Below are 13,570 nucleotides of genomic sequence, written 5' to 3'. Positions count from 1 at the left end.
TGTCCTCACTGGCAACGTAGCACCAACCAGTAAAAGTTAAACTTGATATATTTGGGGGCAGGAGCAGTGAGGAAGCTGAGCCACACACGGTTTGTGGTTGGTTTGAGAATGGGGCTTAGTAAGCAGATCCCATGAGGCAAGGGGCGAGAGACTGAACAACTTGCTGGACTCCTGTCTGTTTCTTTCCACACTTGCTGTTTTGTTTCTTCTCTGGCAGACAGCTTCTCTCTGCAGAGGATTTCCTTCTCTCAAAAGTAATATATGCTACTTAACGTGCATTCACTTGTTTATTCATTCCTTCCTTCCGTCATCTAGTCTGTTGTATTTCCTAAACCTCTGCTTTGGGCACTGAAATGTGCTAGGCTGTAAGGGGAACATAGATGGGTAGGTGCCGGATTTACACAAGTTACCATAGAGAAAGAAGATGAGTGCCACAGGACTTTTCTCCAGGGTAGAAGTGATTGATCCTTTCAGATCAGAAATCCAGTGAAGTACCATGCGATTCAGAAGTAGGGTGCACCCCTTCCTGTTGGGGATTAGGAGACCTCTTGGAAGAGGGGGCTTTTAATTGGCCTTAGAAGGCTGGGTATGATGTGCTTCATGATTCCAAATGTACTTCCTATTTTCTGTCATCAAAGAAGCATACGTCATTGAGTCATTAACTTTTTCACGGATTCCTCCTTTTCTGCCTTTAAGCAAATCAGAGGGGTTTTAATAAGGAAAAAGGCTTTCAGAAGACTGTCTCATCACCTGCTGCCGTAGCCTCTCTCTTAACCATGATGAGATTTCTCCTGTTCACCTTGTTCAACTTGGTCTGTGAACATTACTTTCTCATCTTTTACCTCCTGGATTTATTTCACATCTCTAGCTCAACAGTGATCAGTTTCTGGTCAAACTTAACTTTTTCCGTTTTCCACAGCATCTCACAGCTGCACCATTCATCAGTCTCTTGTTGACATTGTTTTTAGTCTAGGCTTCTGTAGCAAACTTTTTGTTGTTGTTGTATTCCTCTTCTTGCTCTACCTGATCTTTTGCCATATTACAGGGTGAATGCACCATAAACTTAACCTTTCCCAAACCCCTGAGTTTTACAGGTAGGAAGCTCTTCACTGCATCTTGTACTTCTCTTGTCTTTGCCCCTCTCTCACATTCCTTACAGTGTCCCTCCAGCCTTGGCCCTAGACCCACTTCTCTTTTCCTCACTCCAAATGAACTGACATTTCTGTTACGTACTTTGATGAAGGTACCTAGCAGATCTCCATATACATCACATGCCACTGTTTTATCTTTAAGCTCAGATTAAATCATTTCCCTACCCTCAGAACACCTGCAGCTTGCCGATGCTGGACTTATTATTGCCTCCTTATTCTTTTAAATCACTGCATCTGAATTTCCCTTTGACTGCATTTCTGACTTCAGATTTTGGAGCATGTTAAAGTCTGCTTTCTCCCTTGTCCTGTATATTCAATCCATTCCCCAAAGTCTGTTAATTGTTTTGTATGATGTGTAGATCTGCTTCTTCCAGCTCCTCAAATGCCATGAAGTTGTAATTTTTTCCCTTTATGTCTGTCTGGGCTGCCTTCAAAGTGTTCTCCGTCTGTCTGGTCTCACTCCCCTTCCTTCAGCTATTGTCTGTGTTTATTGTTTAAAAATGTCATCCTCCGGCTTGAGACCATTGACTCCTTATTGCCCAGCCTATCAGTCTTCACAATTCTGACCTTTTAGGCCCTTAACCAATAATACTTTCTCTCTTTTTCCTAATTTCTTTTCTCAAATAAATCCGTTTGGCATCTACAGGCTGCCTTCCCCTGCCTTCTGCCCTCCCTGGCCCTCCTCCCGCTGTTGACACGCTTATCTCATGTTCCTGACTTGTAGTGCCTGTTTCCTAGCATGAAATGTTCTCACTTTGCTTACCAGAATGCATGTTCTTTTCATGTGTTCATTTATTCAGTGAATGTTTATTTACTGTTTGCTGTGTGCCAGGCATCTTGCCAGGAAGTAAGGATACAAAGTCCTTGCTCTCAGGGAGCTTCATAGTCCCATGGGGGACACAGACAGGTAAACAGGTGATTACAATTCAGTGTGGTTGGTGCTGGGATAGTGAGTCTTGGAGGCCATGAGGGCACATGTAGGAGGGACGTCTTGGTGTGGGGGGTTTGGGGGAGAGGGGTGTCACTCAGCCATTCCAAAGTCCGCCTGAAATTGAGTCTTAAGTTCCTTAGCCAAAGAGAGAAAGAAAACTAGAACCAAAACTTCATCTGCCAAAAAACCATATACAAGTAACCTCCCCTGGCCTAGCGCAGCCCTCTAGTCTGCATTCGTCCTGGCACTTAGATACTCAGTGCAGACTCAAGAAATTTGAATTACATTTTTTATGGCTTTTGGGAAAATCCTCCTTTTTGATTATACATACTTGTTTTCTCTTCAACTCGGTCATAAGCTTCTAGGGCCTAGAAACTGGATCTCCTTTTTCTCGTGCCCTGTGCAAAGTGTCCAGTAAAAATTAATCAGCAGAGGGGACTTCCCTGTGGCACAGTAGTTAAGAATCCACCTGCCAATGCAGGGGACACGGGTTCAATCCCTTGTCTGGGAAGATCCCACATGCCGTGGAGCAGCTAAGCCCGTGTGCCATAACTACTGAGCCTGCACTCTAGAGCCCACGAGCCACAACTACTGAAGCCCATGCACTCTAGGGCCCGAGTGCCACAACTACTGAGCCCACATGCTGCAACTACTAAAGCCTGCACGCCCTAGAGCCCACGTGCCACAACTACTGAAGCCCATGCGCTCTAGGGCCCAAGTGCCACAACTGCTGAGCCCACATGCTGCAACTACTGAAGCCTGCACGCCCTAGAGCCCACGCACAACTACTGAAGCCCGTGCCCTCTAGGGCCTGAGTGCCACAACTACTGAGCCCACATGCTGCAACTACTGAAGCCTGCGTGCCTAGAGTCCTGCTCCACAGCAAGAGGAGCCTCAGTGAGAAGCCCGCACGCTGTAACTTAGAGAAAGCCATGCACAGCAACAAAGACCCAACACAGCTAAAAAAAATTTTTTAATTAAAAAATACATATATGTATAAAAAAATTAATCAGCAGAGGACCAGCACAAAGACCACAGCATCCTTGGACCTAGGCTTTTTCAAAATTTTATTCCACAAGTTTGATTGTGACTGTCAACTTTGTAAGGTATTTTTATTTGATTCTTGGACACAGTGGAATTTTCTGTTGTGTGTTTAAACAAAATGTTCCCACTTCAGGCACTCAGCGAGTGACCACTGACACCAGTAATATATGCATTTGCTCTTTGGTGGTGAAATGGAGATGGTGGTGGTGTCAGCTTGGTTTGGAGAGAGTCACTAAAAGCCTTTTAAGACTACTTTTTTTATAGTAGCCCTGGGAATCCACAAGAAATGTCTCCCAAGTTTTAGGGCTAAAACTATGAACATCTAGTCTGACTTGATCATGAAGTATCTCAGTGTCCAGCTCGGTGGTAGTCATGTTGTAGTACTGCCTTTGTTTTTTATTATGGGCATTTAATTTTCAAAGGAAGGCAGTGGTAATGGCTGAGGTTCAGAGATGATAATGTTTTCAGTGCCAGAGTTTTCTCCCCACTGAGTCTTTGTTTAGATCAGTAGTCCTTAATGAACCTTTTGGGGGTCATGGCCCCAAATGACAACCTAATTAAATCTGTGGAAAAATGTATACAGGCACACGGAATTGTGTGTACCATTTCAGGAGGTTCCTAGGCCCTCTGAACCCCCCATCAGCCCTGTGAATCATTAGTGGCTTGTTCTAATAAGATTCTTATAAAATTGTGCTTTTAAGCTGAATATGCTATCCAGTGAAGCTCGGTCCTTTTGGTCACCGTTCCAGTTTCCTTCTGCTTGGTGTGTGCACACAATGAACGTTCCCAGGCTCATTACACATCAGCTGCTATAAACCTCTGTACTTTACTTCTCCTTTCCTCCTTCTCTGGAAACAATGAACGTGTGTGTGTGTGTGTGTGTGTGTGTGTGTGTGTGTGTGTGTGTGTGTGTGTGTGTGTGTGTGTGTGTGTGTGTGTGTGTGTGTTGGAGAAGTGCAAATAGGTAGGTTAGTTCTGCCTGAGAAGAAAAGCTCTTACACGCAGTGTTATGTATCTGTGCAAATAGGAATTAGAAGCTACTCATTGTAATTGTCACAACCGTACTTCTCCTTTATTCGTGTGAAAGAAGTATTTTTCAGGTTATAAAGCAACTTATATAACCACACTCATGTTATTTTAAAAAATAATGAAGCCCATATATCCTTGTGTATATAAAATGCTAAAGGATGATACATCAAAAGACATGTATACTCAGAGATAGCAATGCAGATGGTAGGTGTTTGCTGCACTGCTATTTGAAATTTGGGGGGGGGAAGTCTGGGTGGAACAGAAAGAAGAGGGATAAGCCTTCTCAGTAAACGGTGTTTCTGGCTTTTTTCTTCTGATGTTCTGGTGAGTATGTTAAATGAAACTGAGGAAAAGATGCATTACAAAGTGAAAACATTGATGAGCTCTCCAGCATCTCAATCCATGGGCCTTCGTTTTTTTCCCTTTCTATTCCTCTTATTAAGTACTTTTTAAATTTTTAAAAATTTTTTTACAATTTTTAAAGGTTACTTTCTATTTACAGTTATTGCAAAATATTGGCTATATTCCCCATGTTGTACAATACATCCTTACATGGGCCTTCATTTTTGTTTCCAATTTTAATCCTGATTTATTTGGAAAAAGTAATTAGTATTTTTTTGTAATGCTCTGAAAACAAAGTTAAATTCAAAAATAAATCCTCCTAAGGACCACACAATAGTACACCATAGGACTTCATAGTCTACGGGAAGATCATGTGTATTAGTACATGAGACTCTCAGAAGCCACTGAAGGGAGATGGGTCAAGAAATAGGCCCATTCTATAAGAAACCCAGCTCGGAGGCTTGGCTGAGGTCCAGTGCTGGTAATGGAATTGAAGGAGGCTTTACATTTCTGGTTCCTAATCCAGTGTCCTCCTTTGCTCCTCTGCCACTGACTCTTAGGGAAACGCACCCCAGCTCTTTGAGTCCCAACTTCGGTATTTTCAAAATGTACCCTATTTCATGTACTTGGCAGAGCTGTTTTGAGAACCAAATTGTATAGTGCAGTGGTTCTCAAGGCATGATCCCCAGACCGGCAACAGGACCATCTCCTGGGAGCTTGTTAGAAATGCAGATTTTCAGGCCCTCCTCAAACCTGAATTGGAAGCTCTGGGGGTGGGGCCCAGCGATCCACTTCCAGGTGATTCTGATGCACGCTCAAGTTTGAGGGCCACCAACGATGTGTGTGAGATAGCCTTTTGAAAAGAGCAAAGCATTATAGAAATATAAGATAATGTGCTTATTTTTCATTGAGGTAAAATTTATGTATAGTGAAACCCAAAGATCTTAAATGCACAATTCATGAATTTTCATATCATGTCATCACCATACCAAACAAGACATAGAACTATCACCCCATAAAGTTCCCTCCCATGGGTCCCCATCCCCCTTGGGCAACCGCTGTTCAGTGATAGACTTTTCGTTAGAGGAGGTGAGATGATTTGATGATGAGTTGGACATGGAAAGAGCAATAACTGTATTCTCCTTCACTACTTATATCTAACCTTTTCTTTTTTAAATTACTAATCATAGTTCTCTGTGGTTTTTCAGCCCATGGACCAAGCTTCTCTCAAAAACAGCGATGTTCTCATTCTGACAGGCCTTACCCAGATTCCCACTGCAAACCCAGACAGCATGGTGGGAGAGTTCTGCAGCAACCTGTGTATGTATCCAATGCAAATCTTAAACAAGATAAAATGTTTTACATTTATTTTTTGGTACCTTGATTCTGTGGTATTTTTTGTCCCTTTCCTTCACATTCACACCCTCTGATGCCCCCTGCTACGGCCTTTCCCCCCATTTATTCCCACCCTTTCTGCTCATCCTTCAAAGCCTACTGTTGTCAACAAAAGCAATTCTTAAGCAACTTAAATCTGAAAGCACAATAGTGTTTATAACGGTAAATTAGAATTTTTAGCACTTTATACAACAAATGCTCAACATTTCGCCCACTTGATTTATGTAGAAACTCTTATTCTTCTTGTTTTCTGGTGGGATTTGGGAGTGGGTCAGGGGTGCTTATAGGGTAAGCAAAGTTAAAGAAGGAAAGAATCATATCTTTGCTTTGCAAATAATAACACAGAAAAGACTGTTGATACTTTGAATTCACAACAGTGATACAGGTGAAACAGTTGTATTTTTTTCCCCACTATTTGGTTGGTATAATTTTTTTCTTCTTTTGGGGGAAGACTGAATTGAGAGACTTGTTGGGTATTTGCTACCTGGAAGAAATGTATGTTTCTTTGGATATAATTGTCCATAAAATCTAGAAATGCTGCATTTCTTTTAGAAATGTGTAGGTTGCGTATTGTCTTAGCTTAGGCTACTGTAACAAAATACCTTAGTATAAGCTTTAAGCAACACTAATTTCTCATAGTTCTGGAGGCTAGGAAGTCAGAAGGTTGCCAGCATGGCTGGGTTCTGGTGAGGGACCCTCTTTCTGGCTTGCAGACGGCAGCCTTCCTGCTGTGTCCTCACTGGTGAAGAAAAGCTGTTCTGGTGCCTCTTCCTCTTCCTCTTCTTATAAGTGTGCTAATCCCATCATGGGGGCTCCACCCTAATGGCCTAATGGCCTCATCTAGATGTGGGTACCTCCCAAAGGTTCCCCCTCCTAATACCTAATTGGGGGTAAGGGCTTCAATACATGAACTTTAGGAGACACAAACCTTCACTCCAAAACTGTTGCCAAAGAAGAGTTAATACGCTCAGGCCCTCCATCCCTGGCAACTCTGGGGGAAAGAAGTGGTTGTCATCTAATATTTACATGGAAGGCACTATCCTTTGAAATTTCACTTGCCCTTGCCAATAATCCTAGTCTTTTTTTGTTCTTTGCTGATTTTAAGACAAAGGTAGTTTATTCTTAGCTTGGAAAAAGTATCAGACTGGTCTCAAATAGAATCTTTGATTTGTATGTTTGTGTATAATCCAGAATCATGGACTCAAAGAACTTCAGGTCTTAAAGGAACTTTACATCTAATCCACTGTTTCTCAAAGTGGGGTCCACTAACCACCTGCCTCAACATCAGTGAGGCCACTTCTCAAAAATGCAAATTTTGAGGCCCCACCACAGACCTAGTAAGAGAGACCCATAGAAAAGTTGCATTTTTAACATGTTCTGGCAGTTTCCATGCAAAATAAAGCTTGAAAACCACTGATCTAGTTCACTCCTCTCATCAGCGATGAGGAAGCTGAGGCCCAGGAGGTTACAGTGGCCTAACTAAGGTCCCATAGCTTGTGACTGAGGCGGGTCTAGAGCCAGGCCTCTTGAGCGCTGATGGCTATCTGGTCTTTTCCGTGGTTCCGTACTCTAGTAATAGCAAGTCGGCCAGTATTCCAGGCACAGCATCCAGGAGAACCTGGATGTCAGAGTTGGGAACATGTAGGAGAAGGATAAAAGTCATCAGAGACTTCAAGTTCTGTACCCAAACGGCTGCTTGTTTCAGTCTATGTTGGAAACTGAACAAAAAACAAACTTAAGAGATCTTTGGCCTTTTTTTAGCCAATTATAGCTTCTAATATGATTTTACCGTAAGTTGCAATTCCTCATTTGATAACTTATTTTAAGTATTTAAAGTATAGAGGATTTTCTTATAGCCAAAACATTAATGAAAGAAAATGCTACTAAAATGAGTCAAACAGAAACACTTGGCCTGTTTCCTTATAGGTCATTCAGCAGTGGTCAGAGGCTGAAGAGAGACAAATCCAACAGAGTTTTGAGCAGGAGCTAAAAAGAGAAGGAGCTTGGAGGGTCTGTCCTGAAGCTCATCTGCCATTGGGAACCTTGACAACCCAGACCCCTAACTGCACACCCTGTTCCCAGGCACTGAGACATTGGTTAAAAACTCAGCTGATCATCAGTCAGCCTCTGGATCCTCCCACTCCGGTGCTAGTCTTCAAAAGAAGTAAATTGTTATACATACGAAGTGAATTAGAGGAACAGATGTAGGAAATGAGAGAAATGCAAATATTATTTTTAAAGTTCTGTTCTCCCTGTGTTAAACTGTTCTTTTGATACTACTTTTTTTCCCCCTCTGGCTTCAACCTTTCCTTTCTTTGTTTTTTTTTTTTAATTGAAGTATAGTTGATTTACAATGTTGTGTGGCTTCAACCTTTCTAGCACTGACACTCCGGAACGGAGGAAACGTGTTGGTCCCCTGCTACCCTTCTGGAGTGATCTATGACCTTCTGGAATGCCTGTATCAGTACATTGACTCTGCCGGCCTCTCCAGCATTCCTTTCTACTTCATCTCCCCGGTGGCTAACAGTTCACTCGAGTTTTCCCAGATTTTTGCCGAGTGGTATGTCTCTGTTCTTCCTGTGATTCAGTACATTCAAGCAGTAAGAAAAGAAAAATGTTCTTAATTTTAATTTAAAAAGAAATAGAAGTAATCCTATATTTTTCTCATATTACTATGAAACCTTCATTTTGTTGTTTTTCCCTGTCTGTGATGTGAAGATTATATTAATGAAAGCCAAATCTGTGATATTGCCAGGGTTTAGAGGAATTGTTATTAAGAAGGGAAGGAGGGAAGGTGGGAGAGCGAAGACGTAACTTAGCCAGCACTTTGAAAATCAGTAACAAAACTATTATACACTTACCTTCTCACATGCTACCCGCTATCTATTACAAAAGCTAAAAGCTAAAAAAAGTTCAAAGCCCAAGCTCATGTTGTCTAAATTTATAATACCAAATCTGATAGGAAAAACTAGCTTATTTTTTCATTTCAATAGTATATTTGGCAAAATCAAGTTTTACTACAACAGGAAATTGTTTGATCAAATCCTAGGATGGGTAAATTATTGAACAATATGAAGTGGGTGAACCTTTTTAGGATTATTTAGATGGATATTTGAATCCAACTCGCCTGGCCAAAAAAAGTCAGGGGTAGGAAGAAATAGAGCAACTTAACTTTTACAGTGGATCCAGTAGTGCCTTAGGATGGGACTGTGACATACATATATATAGGGTGTGCTTAATCCCGTTTAGTGGTGTGATAGCCTAATAGACACAGTATTCTACGAAGCTTCTACTTTAAAAGGAATTTTTGGGCTTCCGTAGTGGCACAGTGGTTGAGAGTCCGCCTGCCGATGCAGGGGACACGGGTTCGTGCCCCGGTCCGGGAAGATCCCACATGCCGCGGAGCGGCTGGGCCCATGAGCCATGGCCGCTGGGCCTGCGCGTCCGGAGCCTGTGCTCCGCAATGGGAGAGGCCACAACAGTGAGAGGCCCGCGTACCACAAAAAAAAAAATAATAATAATAATTTGTACATCGTTCTGTACCACATACGTCATTTGTACAACATATCCCAGCATTATGGTGTGCACCCTCCCCTCCCCACCTTTTTAAATACAGTTTTTTTCTCTCCATTTTAGTTGTGGTGAAGGTCCTTTTTTTCTGTTTTTAGATCCAGGCAGGCTTCTCCATCCCATGTGCATATTATTCATGTTTGTCCATAGGACTTTTCGTTGTTATTTATATTTGACTTATTGTTAGTGACTAATAATAAAAATTCACTTTTATTGGTAGCCATTGAATTTTATCCTTTGCTTAGAGTTTTTTCTCCCCCAACACAGGAAGATAATCTTGAATAAGTGGTAGTCCACCCTAAGGATGACTTGCACATTTAATCAGCATGTTCTGAATTTCTTCATCCAGATCCTCAGTTAAAAATATTGAAAACTACAAGCTCCTGGGCAAGCCCTTGTGGGCCCCTGTGGATGGTGTCCTAGCCGGGTGTGTGCCCTTCAAGTGCACTCTTGACCCATTACATGCTTTTCTTATTGTCAAAATGTCTGATTGGGTAGAATTCAGGACTGCTAAAATAAGAGTAGGTTGTTTTTGAGTTTTTATTTTTTGATATTTGTTTTTAATATGTGTGTAATACATGTTTACTATAGAAAAAGATAACAAGTTAACAGAGAACAGTAAAAAAAACTGAACCCGTGATCCCACTGTCCAGAAATAATATCACTGTTAGAATCTGATGTATTTCTTCTTTCTATATAGGGATCGTGCTGCATATTTAATTGTGAATCCTGCCTTTAAATTTTTTAATACTAGATTAGAGCATTATAAAATCCTTGAGACCATAATTATTGCTTGACTGCATTATTACATCATTAATCATCATTTATATGTAGTATAATTTACTTAACTATTGTCTGAAGGGGTGGACAGGCTTTTCCCAATTTTTTTCCTTTTAGTGATAAATTTTCAATTAATATCATTCTGTGTATATATGACTACATCTTTTGCTTTGGGTTAGTTACTAAAAATAAGATTACTGGAACAAAGGGTATAAATAGCTTTTAATGTTCATTATACAAATCTAAACTGCTTTCCAGAAAAATTTTTATGTCATCTGTAAATTGTTCCTTTTTTGCCCATTTACTTATCAGAGGTGTTGTACTTTTATCTATTTATTTGAACTCTATATATGTATTAAAGATCCTAACACTTTGTTATATCTGCAGACATTGTTTCCCATTGTGATACTTTTTTTCAATTTCGTCTTTGATTTTGTTTTTTGAATAATAATTTGTTACTTTAGTGAATAATTTTAGGCACAGAAAAGTTGCAGAGATAATACAGAAACTCCCATATACCTTCCACTCAGTTTCCCCCCAATGTTAACATCTTACATGGCCATGCGTTCTGTACCAAAACTAAGAAATTAACATGAGCACTCTATTATTAACTGAACTCCAGTCTTTATTCAAATTGCACCAGTTTTTTCACTAATGCTTGTTTCCTATTCCAGGATCCAATCCAGGGTACCACATTGCATTTAGCTCTTTGATTTTTTTGACAGAAGTATTTTAGTTTTACAGCTTTATGTATTGATGCTAAGTGATATAGCATATTATCCTTTGCAACAATCGAAATTAACCTTTTAAGCTAAGAACTTTTGTCTCTCCTCCTGAGTTTGAAATAAAGACAGTACTGTTGTCTGTTTAGATATTATTAATAAGCAACCCTTCAAAAGTATCTTGTTCCCATATGTACAACTTCTTCCAAAAAGGATATAAAGTAATGTTTTTGAAATCGAGTTAAACTAAAGAAGGAAAAATTAGATAATTGTATTAATGAAGTTCAGACAAAATCCAAGCCCCAGAGTTCTGAATTATTCTGCCAAAAGTAACATCTATTAGAATTGTTGAAATGCTTTAGTTCTATTTTGATAGAATTCTTAGAAGCAGGCTTTAACAAACATAATCACTACATATATTTTTTCCAACTTTTAAAAATGTCAGAGCTACAGAACACCCACGTACTTTGATTTAACAATTGTTAACCTTTTGCCACGTTTGCTTTTCCAGAAATCTCCATATTTTAAATGTCATACCTGGCTAGGGAAAAACACAGACTACCTAAAACATTCACGGTGTCTAGATTAAGATAGAGTTACTGGAGAGATTTATTATTCTCCAGTTTGAGTTACCAATTCTGCTATTAATGAAATGGTGCATGTATAAAATAGAAAAGCTATATCTCAAAAAAAAAAAAGTGTATCACTTTCTCCTCAAAATTGATCACAACTAGGGAATTCCTTGGCGGTCCAGTGATTAGGGCTCTGTGCTTCCACTGCAGCGGGCACAGGTTCGATCCCTGGTTGGGGAACTCAGATCCTACAAGCTGCGAGGTACAGCCAAAAAAAAAAAAAAAAAAAAAAAATTTTTTTTTTTTTTTGATCACAACTAAATGCAATACGGTATCTTAGATTAGATCCTGGAACAGAAAAAGAACATGAGTGGAAAAATTGGTGAAAGCTGAGTAAAGTCTAGAGTTTAGTTAACTGTAAAGTGCTAATGTTTATTTCTTAGTTTAACAAACATAGTGGGATACCAGCTAAAAGGTACATGGGAACTCTGTACTGTCTTTGCAACTTTTCTGTAAATCTAAAAGTACTTCAAAATAAGCAGCTTATTTTTAAAGAAAAAAATGTATTGAGGAATTTCGAAGGTTAAAACTGTGCTCACAAGTGACTTATGTCCTGATTACGCTATAAATGCTGGTGTTTTATTCACAGTGAGATACACTGACAGGAAAATTTCAAATAAACTTCGGTATTAAGTATTTGCGCTGCCACCACTAGGTGGCAACAGATGCCACTGTACGCCCTTGCCTAACCTGCTGATCTGTTTTTCCTCCTCAAAAGGCTTTGTCACAACAAACAGACTAAGGTGTATCTCCCAGAACCGCCTTTTCCTCATGCAGAGGTAAGAAAATGGAATCACTGGGTCAGAGCAAGAACAAAATGTAGATAAATAGATATGGGTGGATATAGCAGGTCATTAGCTTTTAAAAATCCGAAGGTAGTTTGATATAGCCCTTTGTTTCCCTTGTAAGATGGCAGTGAAGTACTCTGACTCAAGATTCGTTACTTTCTCTTCTTCTTAACACATTATATTACCAGTATGTTATTCAGTTAATAGCCTACCTCTGTTTCATTGACCGAGTGAGGAATTTTATTCTACTTTTTTGCATAAATGATTTACTTATTGCCAAAGTCTTCTTTTTGTTTGGTTATGTCTGTCATTGGTATAAATTTTTAATGATGAAAATAAGAACATTGCAGTTTAGAAAACAGAAAAATTCCCCCTTCCTCACAGAACCAGTGAGTGATTTTATGTGGCTGTGTGTGCTCAATTTTGTTTCTACTGCTTTTTTTTTTCACCCAGTGCTGGGTGTATCATGGACATTTATCTGTGCACCTCACTGTTATTATTGCTACCTAATATTCCGTAGCATATCATGTGAACATACTATAGTGTACTTAACCATTCCCTTCCTATTGGACAATAGTGTTACTCCCAGTTTTTTGTTATGTTTTTTGAAAAGGATGTGTAAATTGGTATAACCACTTTAGGAAACTGACAGTAAAGTTGAACCTAGGACTGTGACATCCTCTGTGCTTCAGCTGTTTCGTTCCCAAAGTCTGTACTGAACAGAAATGCAGGTGTGTCACCCAGAGATCTGCACAGAAATCTTCATAGCCCTCTTGGTAATAGTGCTGAAATGTACCCAAATGTCCATCAACGGGTGAATGAATTTTGTGGTATATTCACACCTTACATCAAAGAGGATGAAGGGACTCCGATTATATGCAACAATGTAGATAAATTTCACAAACATAATGTTAGTGAATAAAGCCAGATATGAAAGAGTAGATATGGTGTGATTTTATTTATATAAAAGTTCAGACACACAGAAAACTTATCTGTGATATTAAAAGCCAGGAGAATGGTTATCCTGGAGGTAGCAGTGGGGTCAGGAAGGGGACAAAGGGGGATTTCTGAGGAGCTGGTAGTGCTGTTTATTGATGTGCATATGGGAATGTGGAAGTTTTCAGTTTGTAAAAATTCCATCAAGTTAGGGATGTCTGTGCAGGTACTTATGCATAGGGATTTTGTT

The 13,570-nt window shown here is 39.9% G+C and overlaps 1 protein-coding gene across 4 annotated transcripts in view; it reads left to right on the top strand.

The window, feature by feature from the left end:
* The window catches only part of INTS9 (integrator complex subunit 9), a 111,615-nt gene that overhangs the window by 73,388 nt on the left and 24,657 nt on the right, over positions 1–13,570 (top strand). For all 4 annotated transcript variants that reach the window (XM_060155772.1, XM_060155769.1, XM_060155770.1 and 1 more), the window contains 3 exons: positions 5,706–5,817; positions 8,272–8,452; positions 12,315–12,375. In XM_060155772.1, coding sequence (XP_060011755.1) covers positions 5,706–5,817; positions 8,272–8,452; positions 12,315–12,375 — 354 coding nt within the window. The remainder of the gene's footprint in view (positions 1–5,705; positions 5,818–8,271; positions 8,453–12,314; positions 12,376–13,570) is intronic.

This window comes from Lagenorhynchus albirostris, chromosome 7 (assembly GCF_949774975.1).
Source record: "Lagenorhynchus albirostris chromosome 7, mLagAlb1.1, whole genome shotgun sequence".
Taxonomy (NCBI): Eukaryota; Metazoa; Chordata; class Mammalia; order Artiodactyla; family Delphinidae; genus Lagenorhynchus; species Lagenorhynchus albirostris.
The sequence above is the reverse complement of the archived record's forward strand: the minus strand, read 5'-3'. Positions and strand labels throughout refer to the sequence as shown.